We start from the raw sequence: 19,920 nt of genomic DNA on the forward strand, positions 1-19,920 counted from the left end.
TTTTTATTCAGTATTTGAATACACTTTTACAAAGAGTTTACAAAACAATCAGGGTTTGAATCAAGGGGCTATGGTTATATTCATGACTGCAACTGATTAGAGAACAGAAGAACATGGTGCATCTTCATGTGTGTGTGTGTGGTGATCCATCAGCATGTCCTCTACAGGAGGGAGCAGGCTGACCTAGATTAACATGCTTACTCTACTATCACCTCATGCACCGCAACGTGTGTCGTCTAGGAAACCGCTAATAGTGCATTAAATGTTGAGCCACGTCCCTTTTCACGTTTGTTTGTTTGAGTGTGTAAACTTTTACAAATGTTTCACATATTTGTGTCATGGACATTCTAGTGAGCAACACAGTGTTTTTGCAACACAAAAAATGGAGAGAACGACAACAAACGGGTGAGCTACACGTTGAGAGTTATACAAAAAAAAAAACCAAATAGAAGCGTCACAACTGAGAAGTATGGACAGAATGTCGGTTAAACCTCATGTTCTAATGAATCCCGCTACGATGGCAAAATCAAAAATAAAACACATGGGAGAATTCTGAATCGGAGTATCCGTAACAGACTTGTGCAAACACAGTTTTGTCATCGTTTGGACTGTAAATGAGCATCCAGCCGCAAAAGGAAAGGGATAGATGCAGCGTCAGCATCTTTATTGCTTAGTGGTACTTGTTGATTTACAGTTGCAACTTTGAAAGAAACTGGCATGCTAACATGGTGCTGCAGAGGGAGAGAGTGTGTGATAGAAGAACCACTTGACCACCGTCTTACATTCTCTGTGATGGGTTCTTTTTTTTTTTGCCATTTCGGTTCATTTTGGCTGACAATTCTTAGCTTGTATGCCACGTCACAAGTCCCGGCGTTTCTGGATTCACATTCAGCAAAGGTGTTTGAAACTCATGGCAGGGACAAAGTGAAAGAAAAAAAGAATCAGCAGGAGTTAAAAAGCTTCATGCGAAGACCGAAGACCAGACAGGAGCTCCCTGATCCCAGGAGAAGAGACAGGGTTTGTTTTTTTCAGGTGTTAAGGTATAGTAAGGTAGTCTGGTGTGAGATGACCTTTATGTGGAGTCTGATTCATTTAACACACAGTTTATAACAGAGAAGAAGTTAGTAATAAATCCGATTGCCGATCACAGTAGCCCCTGACTGTTTGGCTGGTAATAGAGGAAAGGATAGGAGCAGCATGTGTGTCTAAAGATATTATCATAATACAGAGCAGTCGTTTTTTTACACCTACGGGTAATAAATAGTAGGCTAATCAATCCTACAACAAAGGGTAGGCCACAGACAAAAAAAAAATCAAGAAAAAGACTTTGACATTAAAGTGTACAGGGGAGAGGTGTTTGTTTCTCATCCTTCTCATCTTTATGCTCAGGAAAGATTTCCGTTCCAGTAATAACGATCAATCCAGGAGACGTTCAGGAAGGCGGGGATGGGTTTCCCTGTTTCGTGTGGACCGTGTGTCCAGCAATGCAGCACTATGACGGGATAAGAAGAGCTGACTCTGAACTAAGGAGGACAAGTTTGTGTCTATGTGATTTCTGTGAGCGTGTTAAACACTGAGTGGTCCGTGGCGAGGAGGTTTGGGACTCTGCTTTTCCCTGTTGTCTGCCCCCTGCTCCTCCAGGTTGATATTGCTGGTGGAGGTGTGGTGGTGGTGGAGGGGCTCCAAAACAGGCCTGTAGCCCCCGGGGTACATCAGACCTGAGCGAGAGAAGAAGACGGGGAGAGATTATGCTGATGCTGGAAGATCATACCAGAGAAGAAACATGATGTCTTCAGCATAAACGGTGAGGGGAGAACACCAAGGAATAAATGCTATAAGATAATAAATGATTGTCTGTTTGAAATGGCCAAACAACCTTTTCATTTATTTTATTATACTTATATGACTGTTTTTTTCTTGTTTGTTTTTTTGTAGTATGAAATTTGAATAGGGAGGGATCTGTTTATGTATGTTTCCTTATGCGAAATCTCCAAAATCCACGTTTGTGAAACCTTCCTGGATCACCTGATAGAAAGTGGTTTGGCCCATTCATAATTGAACTGTCCATTGACTGAACATGTAATGAGTTTTCATGCATGTTGAGGCCCTGAAGTTTGCAATTCATTTGGGGGGAATAATAAGAATATAAAACAAATACAATAGTGTCCTCACACTGAGTGTGCTTGGACCCTAAACATGCTACAATATATAAGACTTGTAATATTTCTTACAAGAACAGATAAATAAAAAAAATATGTTTATGATTAATACAAACCAAACTATGATTAGTCGCCTTGCGTTCAAATCTACAATCTGACCATGACTCCATACCTAGTCTTCAATGTGCACTGGGCACGACGTCTCATCTGTCCATCCGAAAGAAGGCAAAATAAGGAACGGACATAAAGGGAAGAAAGACACAAGGGACAAGAAGACACAATTCAGGAAAAGACAAATAGGTGATGAGAAGAGTGATGGAGGAAAGGAGAGAAACATAGAGATAACAAATCACTTCTACAACACACACACAAAGAGGAAAATGTGTCACGACGTCACAACATCCCCCGGAGAACACGCGAGGGATGATACACAAGATCAGTGAATGGGTATGAAATCAGGATTTAAGACACGAGGAGAATGAAAGCTTCACAAATGACGCAGAGCTCAAGGATGTGAAAGATGTTTGGACCCAGAATTACTCAACAACATGTATTGGAGCCAATGTCCACTGTTTCATTTTAAAAGAAAAACAAAAAAAAAGCATAGCTTCACAGTTTTACAGTGTGCATGTGGGGTCACAAATATAAAAATACCCTGGACTCCTTAGGGTTAAAAAACCCCAAAAAAAACCAAAAAAACTCAATTTAAAAATGCAATAAATCAAAAAAGAAACTGAGACCTTTAGCTCTGATCACATTCTTGAGAAGCAGGAGGAGGATTAGGAGAGGACAGCAGGGGAGATGGCAGGGTGTAAGAATGAGAAGCGGATGTTTGGCAAAGCAGCTTGGAGCTGGTAGATGCTGAATATGATCTTTAGGATGGACCAGACTTTTTCCTCTGTCTGTCTGTCTGTCTGTCTGCCTGCCTGTCTGTCTCTCACACAGCATACCAAAAGCACATATTTGACTGAAAATCGGATGCACACACACACCAGGGCTTCAGCTAAAAGGGAGAGGAGGGAGACGGTGCACAGCTAATATATAAGAAGCAATGAAGCACCACAACACCAAAGGGTGGGGATGAAGAGAAGAAGGAAGGCTCTAGACCTTCATGCTGGGCTGAGATGCAACTAAATGTCCTCTCTGACCTACAGCGACTACTCAATGATTCGCTTGTTTCTGGCTCATTGCAATTAGCATCCCCAGCTCTCATCTGTCCGTGTTCGGGGGGGGGGGGAGGTTTGCCACTCACCAGCGAATTGGCTGTCGGTAGCTTGCTCATTATCCAACCCCAAAGAGGGCGTGTCACACAGAGCGACGCCCTGATTGTTATTGGCCAACTCTGGACACCTGCTCCGCCCACCTGTAAGCGAGGGCAAAGGTCAAACAAGAGCAGCCAGGCACAGCAGGGGGGGGAGGGAGAGGGGAGACAGGCACGGCGAGGGAGTGAGGGAGTGAGTGTCAGAGGTGGAGAGGTGTGGTTTGCCATGCTGGAACGGAAAGAGTTAAACAGTAAATGGTTAATGATCGTGTATCTCTGCGGTGAATCAGTGTGAGTTTAGATTAACCAAGTGACATCACCCATAAGAATCTGAATTCCCGTTAAGAAGCCTCAAGACTTGCAGTAAGGTGTCACCAGCCTGCAACCAGGCTCCTATTGATTTATAGATTATTTCTTCAATAGCACAACACCTGACACTACATTTTCTTAAGTCATTCAAGTGAGAAGTAGCTTCATTTTCCCATAGACATACAGTTCTTTTTGCCACCAGCAAAGACGGCCCCCTGCCTTCTATTCCATATATTCTTACTTCCTGTTAAGCTTCAACAAACAAAACAGAAGACTAACCCTAACTCTTCAACAAAGGTCATCACTGTATGGACTTTTAGAGATAAAGAATGTTGGGTTCTCTTATTTGGCCTGACTAAATTCTGAGAAATATATAAAAGGATCCAAACGATTCACAGACTACAGGGCACACAAGAACAGGGAGTAAATGTGCAGCGTGTAAACTTAATCAAGTTCCACAGAGAAACAGCGCTCTGATGGTTGCGTAGCAGGGTATAATTGGACAGAATGAAATTTACACGGGGAAGAAACGAAACACAGAAGCTATTGTCTTTCATTTTTCTCACTATCCAAAGTATCAGATTCAACTGCGGAACACGAACGACGGCCGTTTTCTACAGTGTATATGTGATTTGACCACATGGAAAGAACACCAGAGAGAAAACCATTTTAGATTTTGAGTCAAAAGCTGCCAATCTGATCTCACACTGCATTCATTCAACTTTTACATGAACATGAAATGCCGCGGCTAATGAAGACCAGATTCTGGTGTCATTTTTCTGCCGTTTCCATTTAGTAAATACTGACATGTTTAACACATGCAAGTGCCTCATGCCCTGCAGCAAGAACGTGTGTGAACAGTGACAGCCAGTGTCTGTGTGTGTGTGTGTGTGTGTGTGTAGCTGACAAGGATGTTTTAACAGAGAAACAAACAAAATACACACGGGAGATGTCTGACAGATGCACACAATGTCATGTGCGTGCAAACACACATCTTCTAATGCGCGTTTGCCGTCTGGTATCTCATGGAAAGTAACATTGTGTTTACTGCAGGTCTGCTGGTCACGTACAACTTTTTTTTTTTGCCACGCACACGCACGCACACAGACAGCAGTAATGCGGATAGAGCACGAAGAAGCTTTACGATGCAGCAGCGAGAGCTGGAGAAGCAGACTGCACTGCTCCACATAAGTGCCACACTCCATATACAAACAGTACGATATACAGTATATACATAAACACAAAACTTTAAATGAGCGTCATGCAAATGCAAGTCAGTAAATGCGCAACAGAACCTCATCTAAACGTGTAAAGATGCTCTGATCAAACCCAATAATTAATCGCAAATGGCTCCATTACAGCTCATTAAATTATCCAATCAGGGAACACTAAGTGTGAATTAGGATAATCAAACAAATAAATGCCACTCAAATAGAATATTCGCTGCTACGACGCATCATCTGTGCTACAATCCAGAGACTGGATCCTCCAGATGACGTAGTTCTGAACTTGAGTAGGGACTGCTCATTAATTAGCTCAGTGTAGATGGTCATGAAAACCTCCAGATAATAGTAACTGTATATCCTCTAACAGCTTGATCAGAGCATCCTCGGTAAAAGCGTCATTTTTGCATTTTATTTAAGTCAATCCAAGGAGCTCAGCCCTGCTGCAAAGAATAGAGACTTTCAAACGCACACAAACTGTATGAGAAGCCCTTCGCTCCAGTTTAGACGCTGCATGTTGTATTAGGAGCTGCCCAATCTAGAGGATAATGTCTGCCGTGGGCTTCCTTTATTTTCTAAGGGTAATCACTACTCCACAATAGCATACAGTTTGTATCAGAAAAGGAGGTTCTTGAGTGCAAGAAATGCAAAAAGTAGGTGGGAGATCAGGGGAGACTGGTGAAGGATGGTCACCACAGTTACCTTTCCCAATAGATGGGGAGGAGCAGTCCTCTTCTGTCATATCGTTTCCCTGGAGAAACCATAGTAAAAAAAAAATCTTGGTAACATTGAACACATAAAATGAGCACAAATTGCCACAGGTGAGAGCACAGCAGTCACCTCTGAATCCTGCTCCTCTACAGCCACCAAGTAGTTTTGTTCCTTTTGCTGTTTGGAGAAGTCCTGAGCAAAAGAAACCAAGAGAAACACTCTCCAATGAGGAAATGACACATTTCAGGATAATATCACTGTTTTCTCCTTTCTCCATCCTCACCCCTTCTTGGTGCAATGGTCCTCGCCTCTCCATGGGGGTGTCCTGGTTCTCCTCGCCCTCGCCCCCATCCTCCCCACCGGGTTCGCCTTCAACCCCGGCTAGGTAGGACCCTGACATGGAGGACATGGTGTCAGTGCTGATGTGGGAGTGCTGCGAGTGGGACGAGGCCATGGACATCACTGATTGGGCCAGGCTGCTGCTCACTGGGTCTGGCAGACAGACGGAGACACACATCACGCCCGGGCTCGGGGGGGGTCAGAGGACTTTAATTCGTATTGTCTTTGGCTGCCAGGTGAGATTTCAATAATTTTGGAAAACATATTGATCCCTTATCTCGTTCAAATCACCAACAGCAGTGCTGTTTCTTTTTTTTCCCTTTTCTTTGATTTTGGGAGATAAATTAAAACATAGACACTACTTTGTCTATGCACACAGTGTAGAGCTACAGCCTGGAGGTGGCTCAGCTTGATGAGCTAAGCTTGGCATAAAAACAGGTAGAAGTGGGATCCAGATTTGTATCATTGTGACTGTAAAGTGTTTCGTAGATTGTTGGATAAACTGATCCTTAATACATTTGTCAAAATGCAACCCCTAAAATCAAACAACAGGTGTTTTTTACCGATGACACTCTGTGTGTACATGAGAGAGAGCAGAGACAGGAGGTCTGGCTGAATGAATATAAGATGGATCCATTTCAAATTAAGAAAAACTTTTTTTCTGTCGCTTTCTGCAGATGCAGAAAATGAAATGTAACTAAGATAAAAAGAAATATTTCAAATCGGGGGAATGTATGCTTGTTTTTTGTTAAACAAGATATTAATTCTTGTCAGCCAGTTGTTGTGTTAGAGTAATTTACTTTTTCTAAACTCACAAAAAAATCTATTTATAAAGCTGTCATTATACTGGTCTCATAGACCAGATGAAGCCACACAACGATAAACATGTTTGAATTCATTATTGCACTCATCCTTTTTATTCCAGCTGAGTCCTCGCCTCCTGTTTTGTGACGAGGCTCAACCCAGCAGTCATTCGATAAAAATCTGATCCAGTGGAACCAAATAAATCGTATAATTTATTCATGTTTAAACACTCCATGTAGCACCATGAGTTTTTTCTATTATGCGTCCTTGCTAGATTCAATCTGACACTTTTTATTAAATTTGCTCACAGGCTGCACTACTGAACATTCTGCAACTGAAACCATTGTCATAATTCAAAGGGAAATTGTTCTCTGTTTTTCTTCTAGTAAATCTCTAATTAGTAAATTCAAGCTGCTACTATTACATTATTATTTTATTAAACCACCCAGAATGGAAACAGAGCAAAGCCAACCACCGTAGTGGGGACATCTCACCTACCCCACACTTGTAAGAATAAGCATCCGGTTAAGGTTAAAGTCAGGTCAAGATTGAGGACCTCTGGGTTTCATTGTGTCAGTAAGTATGTTTACAGTTTCCTGGAGCATGGCTGTTGTTGTTGCTTTGTTGTCCAAAGAAAGACGCCGCCACTGTATGATTTCTGGCAACAGTACTGCAGTTTATACGTCGTCTCCTTCTACTTACAGGTCAAAGACCGGGGAGGAATTTTTTGGTGCATGCGCAGAACACCAAGTCAGACTCCAGTCTGACTAAGCGCATACATGAAGGAGTAATCACACTATGAATCACATTATCCAGGTTTGTTAGTCCGACTAAGACCTGCTCAATTTAAGCAGAATTATTGTCTTAGTCCGACTAAAATCAGACTTTTAACATGCATGTAAATGCACTGAGCGAGTGTGAGTGTTCTCCAGGAACAGAAATAAAGTGGTTTGTGCACGTACCTTCAGGGGAGGTGATGGTGGAGGAGAGGGGGGTGCCTGTGCAGGACGACTGGTCGATAGCTCCAGATGAGGAGAGGGTCAGGTTCTCGCTGTCTGGAGTCACTCCGCACTGCAACAAGAGCAGCAGTGAGAAAGAGAGGCACACCATCCTGCGTGTATGTTTGTGTGGAGCTCTATTTTCTGGTTCACACGCACCTCCTGCTGGTCCACAGCGAGTTTGTGGCGACAGGCTTCCGATTCACTGCAAGATTTCTCATCCTCCTCTTCAGGAAGCACAGAGGAATTCTGGGAAAGTGACCTAAAATAAACAAAACAACGGGTTAAAAAAAAAGCCATTGTGGGTTGGCAGTACTAGTCAGTGTGTAGATGCATACATGAAAACAATAGCAGAACAAATACATGATCTCTAGAAAATGTGCTGATAATGAGAAGTAATCCTGTAGTTTTATATTTATTCTTTTTTTTCTTGGAAGAATCTCAATTCCCGTGTCTTTCTACATCTGAAACCAACCCTGGAAGATGAAGCAGAGGACAATAACCTCTAGATTTGTCTTCTTGCAGAAGAAAACACTTCAAACACAGTGAGTATGTTTTACCAAAACCAGTGTTTTCAATGTAAGGTGTATCCGATACAAACTTGAGTATCTACCGATGCCGATATTAGTCCGATACAGTCATCTTAGAACATGAATGAACTCTGAAGCTGTTAACCACACGTTTGTGCTGAGTCATTTCAAAGACATAATTCTCCAACTGACTAACAAATATTGAGACATAAACATCCCAAACATGACTCAGCTAAAATGCTTTTGCTGATTTGTATTTACATTTTTACACTAATGATGTTAAGATTAAGATTAAGGAACACATTCCTACTTCTCCAAGCAGACATAAAACGAGCATTAACCCTCACAAATACCCGTCATTAGGCCGAGGCTGCAGACTCACTTTGAACCACTCTTCTTAAGTTTGAGTCCCTGACTGGAGTTGGAGTGGTCTAGAGGAGAGAGGGAGCGCGCCGGTGCTGGGTGAGGCTCATTACTGTATGGAGGCAGCGTTCCGGAGACGTGGCTGGGACCCGAGTGGAGAGGAGGAGGAGTCATAGAGGAGGTGCTGAGGGGCCCGTTCAACGCCTCCAAAAGAGACACCACTTCGTAGCCTGGAGGGATGTGCTCTGACGCCTGCACACAAGATGAGGACACGACTGATGTAAGTTTCCCAGCACTGGGGATGTGTTATTTTATTTAGTTTGGTTGTCGGCACTGGCTCACTGAGTGTTCCTCTGAGTCTGAGGTCTGCGAAGTGATGACAGGGTGAAAGCTGGTGGGAGTCAGAGGACTAAGTTTCTTCCTCATGGCTCGGATCTGCAGCAGAGCTCTGAAGGCTGTAAAAAAGACATTGAAAGAAATTATGATCTGATAGTAACCGCACTGCCAGTAACATATGCACATTAGGATAAAACTGATAATAGTTTCAATAATTAAAAATATCAGGGCCAAAACCCTATTAATTTACAACATACAGTAGATACTAGAGTAGTCAGTCAATAATGAATCGGTTGGCTATTGATTTGCATTTCCATTCCCCTTTCCCATACTTTGTGATGCAGTATAGAAATCCATGAAATACATACTGCATGAAATTGAATGTGTGAATATACTCACGCAGTCTGCAGATGGGGCAGCAGTTGGCTTGGTAGCGTAGTGTGACTGCACAGGCGTTGCAGAGACACAGGTGTCTGCACGGCAGGATGAGTGTGTCCCGGACATCCGCCAGACACACCACACACTCCGCACTATTGTCGCTGATCTCATAGTCAGCAACCTGCAGACAACATATCGTTTAAATATTAAGGAGATAGGGGAACAATTTTCATGTTGAGCAACAAACGCGGTCTAGGTGAAAGACTTCACAAGAAAGACACGCCGCCTGTGATGCACTCAAAGAGAAGCAGACAGGTGTTTACCTTTGATTCTTGGCTGTTGTATTTGTTCTCTATCCCGTAAATCTCCTGCAGTAGATAACTCACTCCATCCACCTGAGGAAAAGAACAGTTTGAAGAATAAAGGGAGCAGGTCTCATGTAATGTTCAAAGCTTTGTCTCTGAAGTTATTAAACAAACGTAAAAAGGAGAAAACAGGCACAGTGAGAAGAGATTGAAGTATTTACCACTTGTTTCTGCTTCAGAGGCTTCACACAGTAGCTCCCATCCATGTGCTGCCAAAGAAAATAACAGCTGCGCGTTATATTATTAAATTATTTCCCTTACAATTTCATTAATACACATGAAACATTGTTTTGTTTATTATATTTCATACACATAATCTGCTACTTTATTAAAGTACCTTACAATGGATACTTGAGTAAAAGTACAAGTATCTTACAAGAAAATGACTTTGGTAGAAATTGAAGTCACTTTTTTTATAATATTACTTTAGTATAAATAATATAAGTATTAGTAGTAGTAGTAAGTATAGTATATTGTCATTTTCTGATAGGAGTTAGAATTGAGCCATGGTAGGGCGAGTTGTCTTTCCACTGGGAGGTTGTGGGTTCAATTCCTAGCTCTGCTAGCCTATGTGTCCTTGAGCAAGACACTTAGGAACTATAGTGTAAAGCAGCTCATTAAGACTAGAAAAGCTCTGTATAAATACAGACCATAATACCAACTCTTCTTCTTCTGATTTTATTTGGTGGTAACAAAGAGAGTTAGAGGAAATGCAGTGGAGTAAAAGTAAAAGTTACTAGAAATATAAATAACAAATTAAAGTACAGATACGTGAATGTTGTACTTAAGTAAAGTATTTGTCCTTTGTTACATTACAACAACTGTAAGCTACTACCAACAGAGGCACAACAATTATTTACACTGACAGTTCATCTCTGTCTGAGAGCCCTGGCTTCATGTGCTTTCTTACCTTCTCAAATGTAGCCAGGAGTATGTGTGAGTGTCCCAAATGTTCTGCAGAGATTGGATACAGTGGACACACTTGATATTCTGCTGGCATACTTCTACATCAGTGTGATAAACATACACTAAAAACGTACCTTCCCCCTCATCTACGACAGCCTGCACCACCATAGGGAACATCTCCTTGTCCATATCAAAGAGCAGCTGAGGGGAAAACAGGGAGGGGTGGGGTTAGGGGATTATAGGGTTAATAATCTGGTATCACAGCAGAGCCTCATGTAGACTCTTGTGCTTTAGCCCACATACGAATGGCCTACCTCTTCGTCGGCCCATTCGCTGAGGTTGACGGTGTGTGAGGGCAGACAGAACTGCTGGCAAACTCCTTTCTTGAAGTGCACTGTCTCAGACTGCAGAGAGCTGTCCTGAGGCAGGTAACTGCAAGAAACACACAAACCATCGATCAGTGCTGGATAAGACAGCTCTTTATGCACGATGTGAATAATATTATATTGAAGACCATGTTGGCATTGCTTATGAATGTCTATGTGAACATTAACAAAACATGTTTCTTTTCCATTCTTGTCCTTATAGCTATTTATTAACCATTAGTGCTCATGCCAGCCTTGGTAAACTGCAGTGGGAATAATACACAACTCCTTATATGGACATCCTGGTGGTGTGTGTGTTTATAGATCATATCTTCAGGCTTTACAAAATGTGTGTTCTTATATGTTGTTATGTATGATGAGTCAAATTTATGATTAATGGTGATGTGATACTTGCAGAAGTCACAAAAGACTGTTTTCCTTCTATTTTTGTATAATTTCAATTTGATTCATATATATATACATATATATATATATATATATATATATATATATATATATATATATGTGTGTGTAGCATATTCATATTTATTCAAAACCTGTTTTCCTTTTCTTTCATTTTACACATTGAAATCAACTTGGGAAAAAACCCTGATACAGATTCTTCACTTTTAGTCAAATTTGAAACCAAACAGCAATGGTGTACATCAAAATATCAGTTTTATGTAAAGCAACATTTTTTCCCCTGCGATTTTCTTCTTTGTCAAACTCTGGCATCTGACATTAACCACAATGCAACTCAACTAAGAGCAGTTCCATCACAGTCAGGGATGCTTATCACGCCGTCCCCCATGCTGCACTGGGACAGTCTGACCACGTCATGGTCCGCCTGATTCCTGCTTACAGGCAGAAACTAAAGCTCTGCAAACCTGTAGCGAGGACATCAAAGAAGTGGACCAGTGAGGCTGTGGAGGATCTCCAGGCGTGTTTGGACTCTACTGACTGGGGTGTGTTCAGGACTGCTACCAACAGTCTGGATGAGTACACAGAGGGTGTGACATCATACATCAGCTTCTGTGAGGACTGCTTTGTTCCATCACGCACCAGGGTGAGTTACAACAATGACAAACCCTGGTTCACAGCCAAACTCAGGAGTGGAGACAAAGACAGAGGCGAAGTACAAGTTTAGCAAGGCGGTGAAAGAGGCTAAACGACTGTACTCTGAGAAACTCCAACATCAATTCTCAGCCAACGACTCTGCGTCTGTCTGGAAGGGGCTCAGGCAGATCACCAACTACAAGCCTAAAGCCCCCCACTCCATCAACGGCCAACGCCCAACGCCTAGCCAACGACCTGAATGAGTTCTGCCACTTTGAAAGACAAAAGGACAGTCCTGCAACCTTCCCCCACGACATCTCCCAATGCCCACCTTAAAGGTCCCCCCCCAGGTGGTGAAAGATTCACCACCTCAGTGATGAGTCTTTCCATCCATGAGAGGGACGTCAACAAACTCTTCAGGAGACAGAACCCCCAGAAAGCAGCAGGACCGGATTCTGTCTCCCAATCCAGCTTGAAGTACTTCACTGATCAGCTGTCTCCAGTGTTCACAGACATTTTCAACACCTCATTGGAGACATGTCACGTGCCAGCCTGCTTCAAGACCTCTACAATCATTCCTGTTCCCAAGAAGCCAAGGACCTCAGGACTTAACGACTTCAGAACTGTTGCCCTGACCTCTGTGGTTATCAAGTCCTTTGAGCGTCTTGTGCTTTCACACCTGAAAGCCATCACCTGCAGACCCCCTGCAGACCCCCTGCAGATGGTTGTGGACTTCAGGAAGAACCCAGCCTCACCTGCCCCCATCCCCCTCTGTGACTCCACAATCGACACTGTGGAGTCTTTCCGCTTCCTGGGAACTATCATCTCCCAGGACCTCAGGTGCCAGAACAAATTCCTTGTATGTGTTAAATCATACTTGGCTCGACAGCAAATCAGCTAAACAATAATAAATGATTATTAATAAAGGTGATTTTAAGATTATATCCGTGACATACAGACATTAAGACGTCTCCATAACACTTAACATAACATAACAAAACCTGATATATTCCACACTTATTGATGATGTTTTGTGTGAATTTAAAGAAAATAACACAGCTGTTGTTTGTTTGTCCATCAGAAAGCACACTTACACTGGCACTCCATTGTGAAACTCCTCTATGGCCTGGTAGTAGATGGTGATGGCCACCTGTGTGTCAGCGTCGAAGGTGAACTCTACGTTGTAGCAGGCCCTGTTCTTCCCCGTTGCCTCATCACCTGGCAGCTTCAGGTCCTCACTGCACCTTTTTTTTTTTTTTTGGGGAGGGACAAAGTTGAGTTGGGTAAAAATATATGAACTCTGTGAATTCACTCGTAGAATCACTATAATTTGTATGGCACCATGCCTTCAATTTTGGTCAAGTAGATGTAGTGGGTTGGTCCCTAAAAATAGCCCAGTGTGAGGGCGGTCACATGTGGTTAGCAGCAACAAGACCCAGGTTCACGACCCAGTTGGAACGAGGGTCTTTCTGCATGGAGTATGCATGTTCTCCCTGTGTGTGCGTGGGTTTTCTCCGCGTACTCCGGTTTCCTCCCACAGTCCAAAAACTTGCAGACGTTACTCTGACACTCTAAACTGACCATAGGTGTGAGTGTGAGAGTGAATGGTTGATCGTATCTGTGTCGGCTGTAACATGTGGCTGCTTTCAGCTGCGCTCTCTTTTTTTCTGTCCATCTCTTCCTCTCACCTTCCTCTCCACTCATTTCAAAGTTTATATCCTTGCGCTGTGAGTGGAGAAGGAGAGGGAGAAAAGAGTGAAACCAGAGGGCAAGACTGGGCAGCCATTTTACCCTCCTTACAACTAATTATAATTGGTTTCAACTTGGTTTCTGAGCCTTTATAGATTCATCAAAAGGGAGGCGGTAATATTGGCCCTGTGATGGGCAGGCGACCTGTCCAGGGTGGACCTCGCCTTTCGCCCTGTGTCAGCTGGGATCGGCTCCAGTGACCCACAAGGATAAAGGAGGAAAAAGCGATAGATGATGGATGGATGGATGATGATATAAGATTAGACAACTACAGCAAAAATACTTGCGTAGATGAAGGTGCTTACCGCACGAGCCGCACCGTGTCCTTGCGTATGTTTATGAGGCTTCGGAGCGTCTTCACTGGTTCCTGAGGTGGAGGTGCTGCGTACGGGAACTGAACACACAGAGGAAAACAAGTTGTAATATAAGCGATTGAGTCCAAAGAGTGGCAGTGTTCAGCTCTCCTCAAGCACCTCTACATTCCTAACTGTACCGAGTGGAATTCGGGGTTATAAGACGACCGCGGCTGCTCCTGGTTTAACATTAACACAGAAGTGCTGTCAGCACCAGTGAGATTCGTGCTGACACGTGCTGACCCACAGCAGAAAATCTGCTCATACCGTGTCTTTCCAGGAACATGGCTGACACTTCAGACTCTCATTTCTGCACACAGGCGTGAACAACAGTCGTCCACGGTCAAACAGAGTCTGTCTGTATTTTAAAGCAGGTTAAAAGGACCAGATGGATGAGGTTGATAAACACTGTGACTGACCAACCCCCACATTTAGTGATTTAAAAAAAAACATCAATAATCCCGGTGTAAAAAAAACTGACACACCACCTTTAAACTTGACCCAGTTTGTGGTTCTCGTCTCAGCACTCTTCTGTTGTGTGTTTGAAGCCTGAAGTTGCTGACTGAGTGTAAAGGGAGAGGAGAGGTAGTTTGACGTTCTCTGCGGGGGAACCATGCAGGATGTGGTCGGATACCTCCGCACTACAACCCCTCATCTGTGTATGTGGATAAGGCTGTTTGTGTGGCTCTGAATGGCACTGTATTCAGTGTTATTACACATCTGCGCTCAGCAGGAGTCGTGCCCTGTAAACCACACAAACAAACACACACACACACACACCGCAGAGCACATGCTGAAAAGAGCCACTCACTGGAAACTCAGCGTTGAACATTGTAGGTCTTATATTAGTAACCTGTAGGAAATATTTTGTTATACTTTACTCATTCATACAGATTTTTCAAGTATCTCACAACTCTCTTCTTAAAGGAATACTTCACCGATTTGCATTTAGCTTTGTATTACTAGAATACAGGTAGTTTTTTTTTTTTTTTTTTTTAAATGTGCTTCCCAACCTCAGTTTCCCCTGAGTTAAGAAATATCTTCATTCTTTTCTTTGTTACGTGCCCACCAGTGACACTTGGTCCTGTCAGCGTAACTGTTAGCAAAGATGGCGGACACTGTTTACATTCTGGGAATGAGCTCCTGTCCCGCTTTTCAAGGCTGGGACCAAGTGTCACTGGTCGGCACGTAACAAAAAAAGAAAGAAGATATTTTGACTCAGGGGAAACTGAGGTTGGGAAGCACAATTTTTCAAAAATACTACCCCTATTCTGGTAGTGTATTTAGTATGCATAATGTTTTATAAATATGTTCTTTTTGCCACTTTTCCCAGGTGAACACAAAGAACCACTGAGCCTGACAGCACCGTATGCCAGTAGATCATCATGAACATCTACACCTTATTTAATTCAATTGTTTTCACGGCATGTCACCAGGAGCCGAAAGTGTTTCTTCAGAGAGAGACGACAGGATTCATCCTCCCGGGACCACGAATGTACAAAATGTAATGGCAACTGATCCGATAATTACTAGTTTGAGATATTTCAGTCAAGACCAACTGACAAACAAACATAGCCTAAACCACCAGCATAACTAAAAATCCATGTCCTTTTGGATATCCATGTGCTTCCGAGAGAAAATCCCTAAACATAGTCCCATCCATTATCATATTTGTAGAGTGGCACAGAACACCAAGAACACAACAACTGCGGTTGGGGTTTATCTTTCCACGGTGCCATCTGTTTCCAAACCACCAAACACTGTAATGCTGTAAAGCTTTCAGACACACACACACATGCAACAAAAATGCCTAAAAACCTAAATTCTGTGCCCACAGCAGGATTATAAAACACCCTCTTTATCAGGAGAAAAACAGCACGCCTAATTTTGGCCCTGGTCTAGACAGAAACAGCAGTGCGAGAGAGATTAACACACATAAAGATGGAGCAGAGTATGTCCATATCAGCTTCTATTCAGTCCAGTGTCTCTGGACATGAGCTCTGTTTTATTTTAACCTTCGAGTTCATGGTCGGGCTGAGTGGAAAAAAGGAAAAAAACTTCAGAGGGGAACATCCCATATCAACATTTCTGCACAGGGGAGCTGGCAGACTGTCATTTCACTTTCAATTAGTTTGACGGGGATGAGACGTTGACATAACATTTAATCAGTGACAGTCTGAGAGCCTGATAAACGCCCCTGGCGGAGTCGCAGCGTGTGAAATCTATCCTGTTTAATGTCAAATAGACATATTAAATTAGCTCATCAGCTGTTTTTGCATCTCATGTGTGAGGTGGTTTTCTCTGTTTGACATGAAACAGAAATTATATTTATATTGGATTTTGGTTGATTTTATGTTTTATACCTTTTATGTTGCTGCGCCTTTAACTCTGTAAGGCACGTTGATCAACCTTGGTTGTTTTTAAATGTGCCCTGGACATAAAGTTAACTCTTTTTTACTATTTTAGACAAGAGGTTTACTTCAAGAAAAAGGCTCATAGAAAATTTTGAAGATTTACCGCCACTGAAGAGAATCGTGTGATGTGCTCTCGAACAATCGCTCCGTAAACTTGTGGTGGGACTGTTTTTAATACGTACCGCCACAGGTCTGGTCCCCAGGAAGTTAAGGTCTGTATTTTCCCCAAACAGGTAACCCTCCGGGTGGGTGGAGTCAAACTTCTCTCCTCCCATGATGAAATGGTTGGCGAAGTAACTCCCTGTACACAGAGTCGTACAAATAAGTCATCTATATATTACATAAAATCGAGTTATTACTTTAAAAGAGCTGTATGTAAGAAGTCATAAAATATGTCATTACAGATCAAGGAAACATGTACAATTGAAACACAGGCTTCACTGTTAACAATGGTACAGCCAGTACTGTTTATGCTACGTAGATTACTTCTTTAGATTCATGAGGGATTGGTTCTTCAAACTACCTGGCAACTTCGAGTCTCTGCGAAGGAAGGAACAACAGCTCACCATCAATAATTTCTTCCTGGATGAGCAAGCAGGTGGCAGCTTAGACTAAAACTAGTAGAAGAATGTAAAGGTGAGGAGGAGTGATGAGGTGAATGACTCAAGTTAGGCTGTTGTTGGCCCACAGCTCATCTACCTGTTTTCCAAGAGTTTGGGAAGACGACAACCAGCCATAAATAGCTCTTCTGCTTCATAATCACAGTGTGGGATATCATAACACTGGAATGGTGGTTTGGAGTTTCTTTAAATACATGCTGGACACTCTTGTCATGTTTCTGCTGGGAGGCCGTCTGCACTAGCATCACTCAGCAGAACCTTGTTGTCGTTCACATTTATTAATTCTAGAGGATAAAAGGGGTTTGAAATGCTCTGACCACAAAATCCATAACAGGAACTAGAAAAAGCTACAGTGACAAGGCTCCTGCTCTCTCTCTCTTTATCACCTTATTATTATTTACAGCAGGTGCAAGAGGCGAGCTGGGCCAAGGCTTTGTCACCAGATCCCACAGACAGGAACTGGGGCTGACAGATCGGTTTCATCAGCAGCCATCGCTGCCACCACCACCACTGCTTCCAGGTGCAAAATTATATATTAATATGTTACATTACAAATCCTGTGACTAATACAGCTGAACTTCCACTATAAAATTACCATAAATCTAAGATTTTAAAGCCTAATACATCACATCTGGGTGACACACATCAAATTCTTAATGTCTTTTTGCCACATTTTAAATTACTATTCAGTGAAAATGAATAACATGACAAAATAATCCAGTATTACTGTCACAAAAAATATCATATGTCATGTTATTACATATCGTGTCATATGGTGAGCTGAATGTAGTGCTGCAAATCTAAAATGTCCCACAATTAAAAATCGTATCTACAATAAACACACATCACTATTCAGTATACTATACATATATATATATATATATACTAGCATTCCTGCTGCTGAAGTTGACTGATCATCCTCATCATCCTCATCATCACTTATTTATTTTAAAACCCAAGTCCAGCCTTCTGCTGGGAGACGCACCCAGACAAGAGCTGATCCCAGTTCAGAAAAGAGATGAAAACATTATGACATTTTATTTGTGGGATTACATAGACAATGTGCTGTCACTGTGATATAAGCGTGGACATTTTATAAAAGAGCTATACATATCCCTATACTTAATCTGCAATAAATGCCGTCCATGCTGGTTTTGCTTGGACAAAATCTTACCATAATGGTAGATAAATTGATAATTATTGTTTTTAATGGATCATTGTCTCCCAATATGGCAGCTGTGCACACTTTAAATTCCACCTATTACAACACCCAGCAGATGAGAATTGGTGAGACAACTGACAGACATTGCAGGCGGATTTCATGGAATCATTGTGCTTACGTTTATTTCAAATGGAACATTTTTGTGTTTATATTTCGCCAATCCAGAAAGTGATGGATGTTTTTGTTATGTTCTGTCTCTGTGGGTCCATGTCAGCAGCGAACTAAAGGCAGAAAGACAATATCCTGCAGCTCTGATATGAGCTGGTGTTTGTGGCCCTTCATAGAGATGATCATAAATCATGAAGTAATAATAATAATAATAAACTACACATGACGAAATTAAGTTTATTCAATTTAAATACAGTAAGGGAAAAGTTGATATATGTTAAGGGATTTATTTTTAAAAATGTTAGGAGGCTCATAAATAGTATGGATCTCCCCTCTCGCCACAGGTATTTCCCAGGTGAAAGGCCTGCAGGCCTGGCTGTAACCAAGGCATGAGGATGAGAAGGATGGTGATGGTGGTGATGCCCAGGCTACTTTTCCTTGTGTCTCTGTGTGTTTGAAGCACAAACTGCTGCATAAAAGCTCTGTCTTTGGGGCAGAGGCTGTGTAACCGATGCCCACCTCCTCCTCTCGCTCGCCCCCAGCAGCAGCAGTGGTAGTGTGACCTGTTGTTCGATGACTTACCAGATTTCGGTGGATAACGGTACACCGCATTGGACGGTATGTCCACTTCTTCCACGCCTATGTTCTGTCTGCTCGTCAAAGCCCCCATTGTCCGTCACGCGAAAAGCACTCGGTTGAGCGGGCATAACAGTCCGGGCACGCCGCTTCGAGGAATGTGACCGTCCCTCAGGGGGATTAGTGCGTCTTCTCTGGCCGCTTATCTCCCCACGACGCGCAGACGCTGCGGCTCGTTTTCCGAGGCAGAAAACGGCCGTTAACAGCGGAGGGACGCTCGCATGGTGCCCCCGCAGCAGCACGGCCGAGCGAGACAAAATCTCCGGGTTTACCTCTCTCACTTCACACAGGCGACTGGGTCGTACAGAGCGGCGATATCGTCGTCGTCTTCGACATGTCCTGGTCAACCGGATGATGGTCGTGAATCCCCAGTGCTTGTCCTGTCAAACAGGTCTGTGGCTCCCCATGACGTCAGTCAGCCACAAATCCGGACCGTGGTTTTTGCGCAGTCCCCCTTCTCTCTCTCTGTCTCTCTCTCTCTCTCGCTGACTGCAGCAGTGCAGAAAGCTCCGTCCAAACATGAGTGTAAATGTGTGGACAAAGCTGGACTGTGGAGCCTAACACTCATTGTTTGTTATGATTATTAGTATTAATATTATTGCTGTTGTTATTGTTGTTGTTTTAACAGAAATAAAGTAATCAAACATATCTGAGGGTAAAACAGCGTACACATCGCTATATGACATATTTATATATCATTCGATTATTATTATTA

At 42.7% G+C, this 19,920-nt stretch overlaps 1 protein-coding gene across 6 annotated transcripts; it reads right to left on the minus strand.

Annotated features, from left to right (window-relative positions):
• Positions 1-635: 635 nt before the first annotated feature.
• Positions 636-19,788, minus strand: rnf157 (ring finger protein 157). Of its 6 annotated transcripts, XM_058620120.1 has the most exons (20): positions 19,152-19,785; positions 16,802-16,920; positions 14,158-14,246; positions 13,198-13,347; positions 10,997-11,114; positions 10,817-10,883; positions 10,687-10,730; positions 9,938-9,985; positions 9,735-9,806; positions 9,433-9,592; positions 9,040-9,152; positions 8,717-8,949; positions 7,964-8,066; positions 7,769-7,877; positions 5,947-6,155; positions 5,793-5,855; positions 5,655-5,703; positions 3,412-3,522; positions 2,332-2,366; positions 1,585-1,718 (listed from the first exon to the last, which is right to left on the minus strand). In XM_058620120.1, the coding sequence occupies exons 1-19, from the start codon at positions 19,237-19,239 to the stop codon at positions 2,332-2,334; spliced, it is 1,980 nt and encodes a 659-aa protein (XP_058476103.1). In that variant the 5' UTR covers positions 19,240-19,785; the 3' UTR covers positions 1,585-1,718. The 6 variants fall into 6 exon arrangements, with proteins under 6 accessions (XP_058476101.1, XP_058476099.1, XP_058476098.1 ...); XM_058620118.1 differs by lacking the exon at positions 2,332-2,366 and having other exon boundaries at positions 636-1,718; positions 5,947-6,056; positions 19,152-19,788; XM_058620116.1 differs by lacking the exon at positions 2,332-2,366 and having other exon boundaries at positions 636-1,718; positions 13,198-13,341; positions 19,152-19,786.
• Between the last annotated feature and the right edge of the window lie 132 nt (positions 19,789-19,920).

This window comes from Solea solea, chromosome 21 (assembly GCF_958295425.1).
Source record: "Solea solea chromosome 21, fSolSol10.1, whole genome shotgun sequence".
Classification (NCBI taxonomy): domain Eukaryota; kingdom Metazoa; phylum Chordata; class Actinopteri; order Pleuronectiformes; family Soleidae; genus Solea; species Solea solea.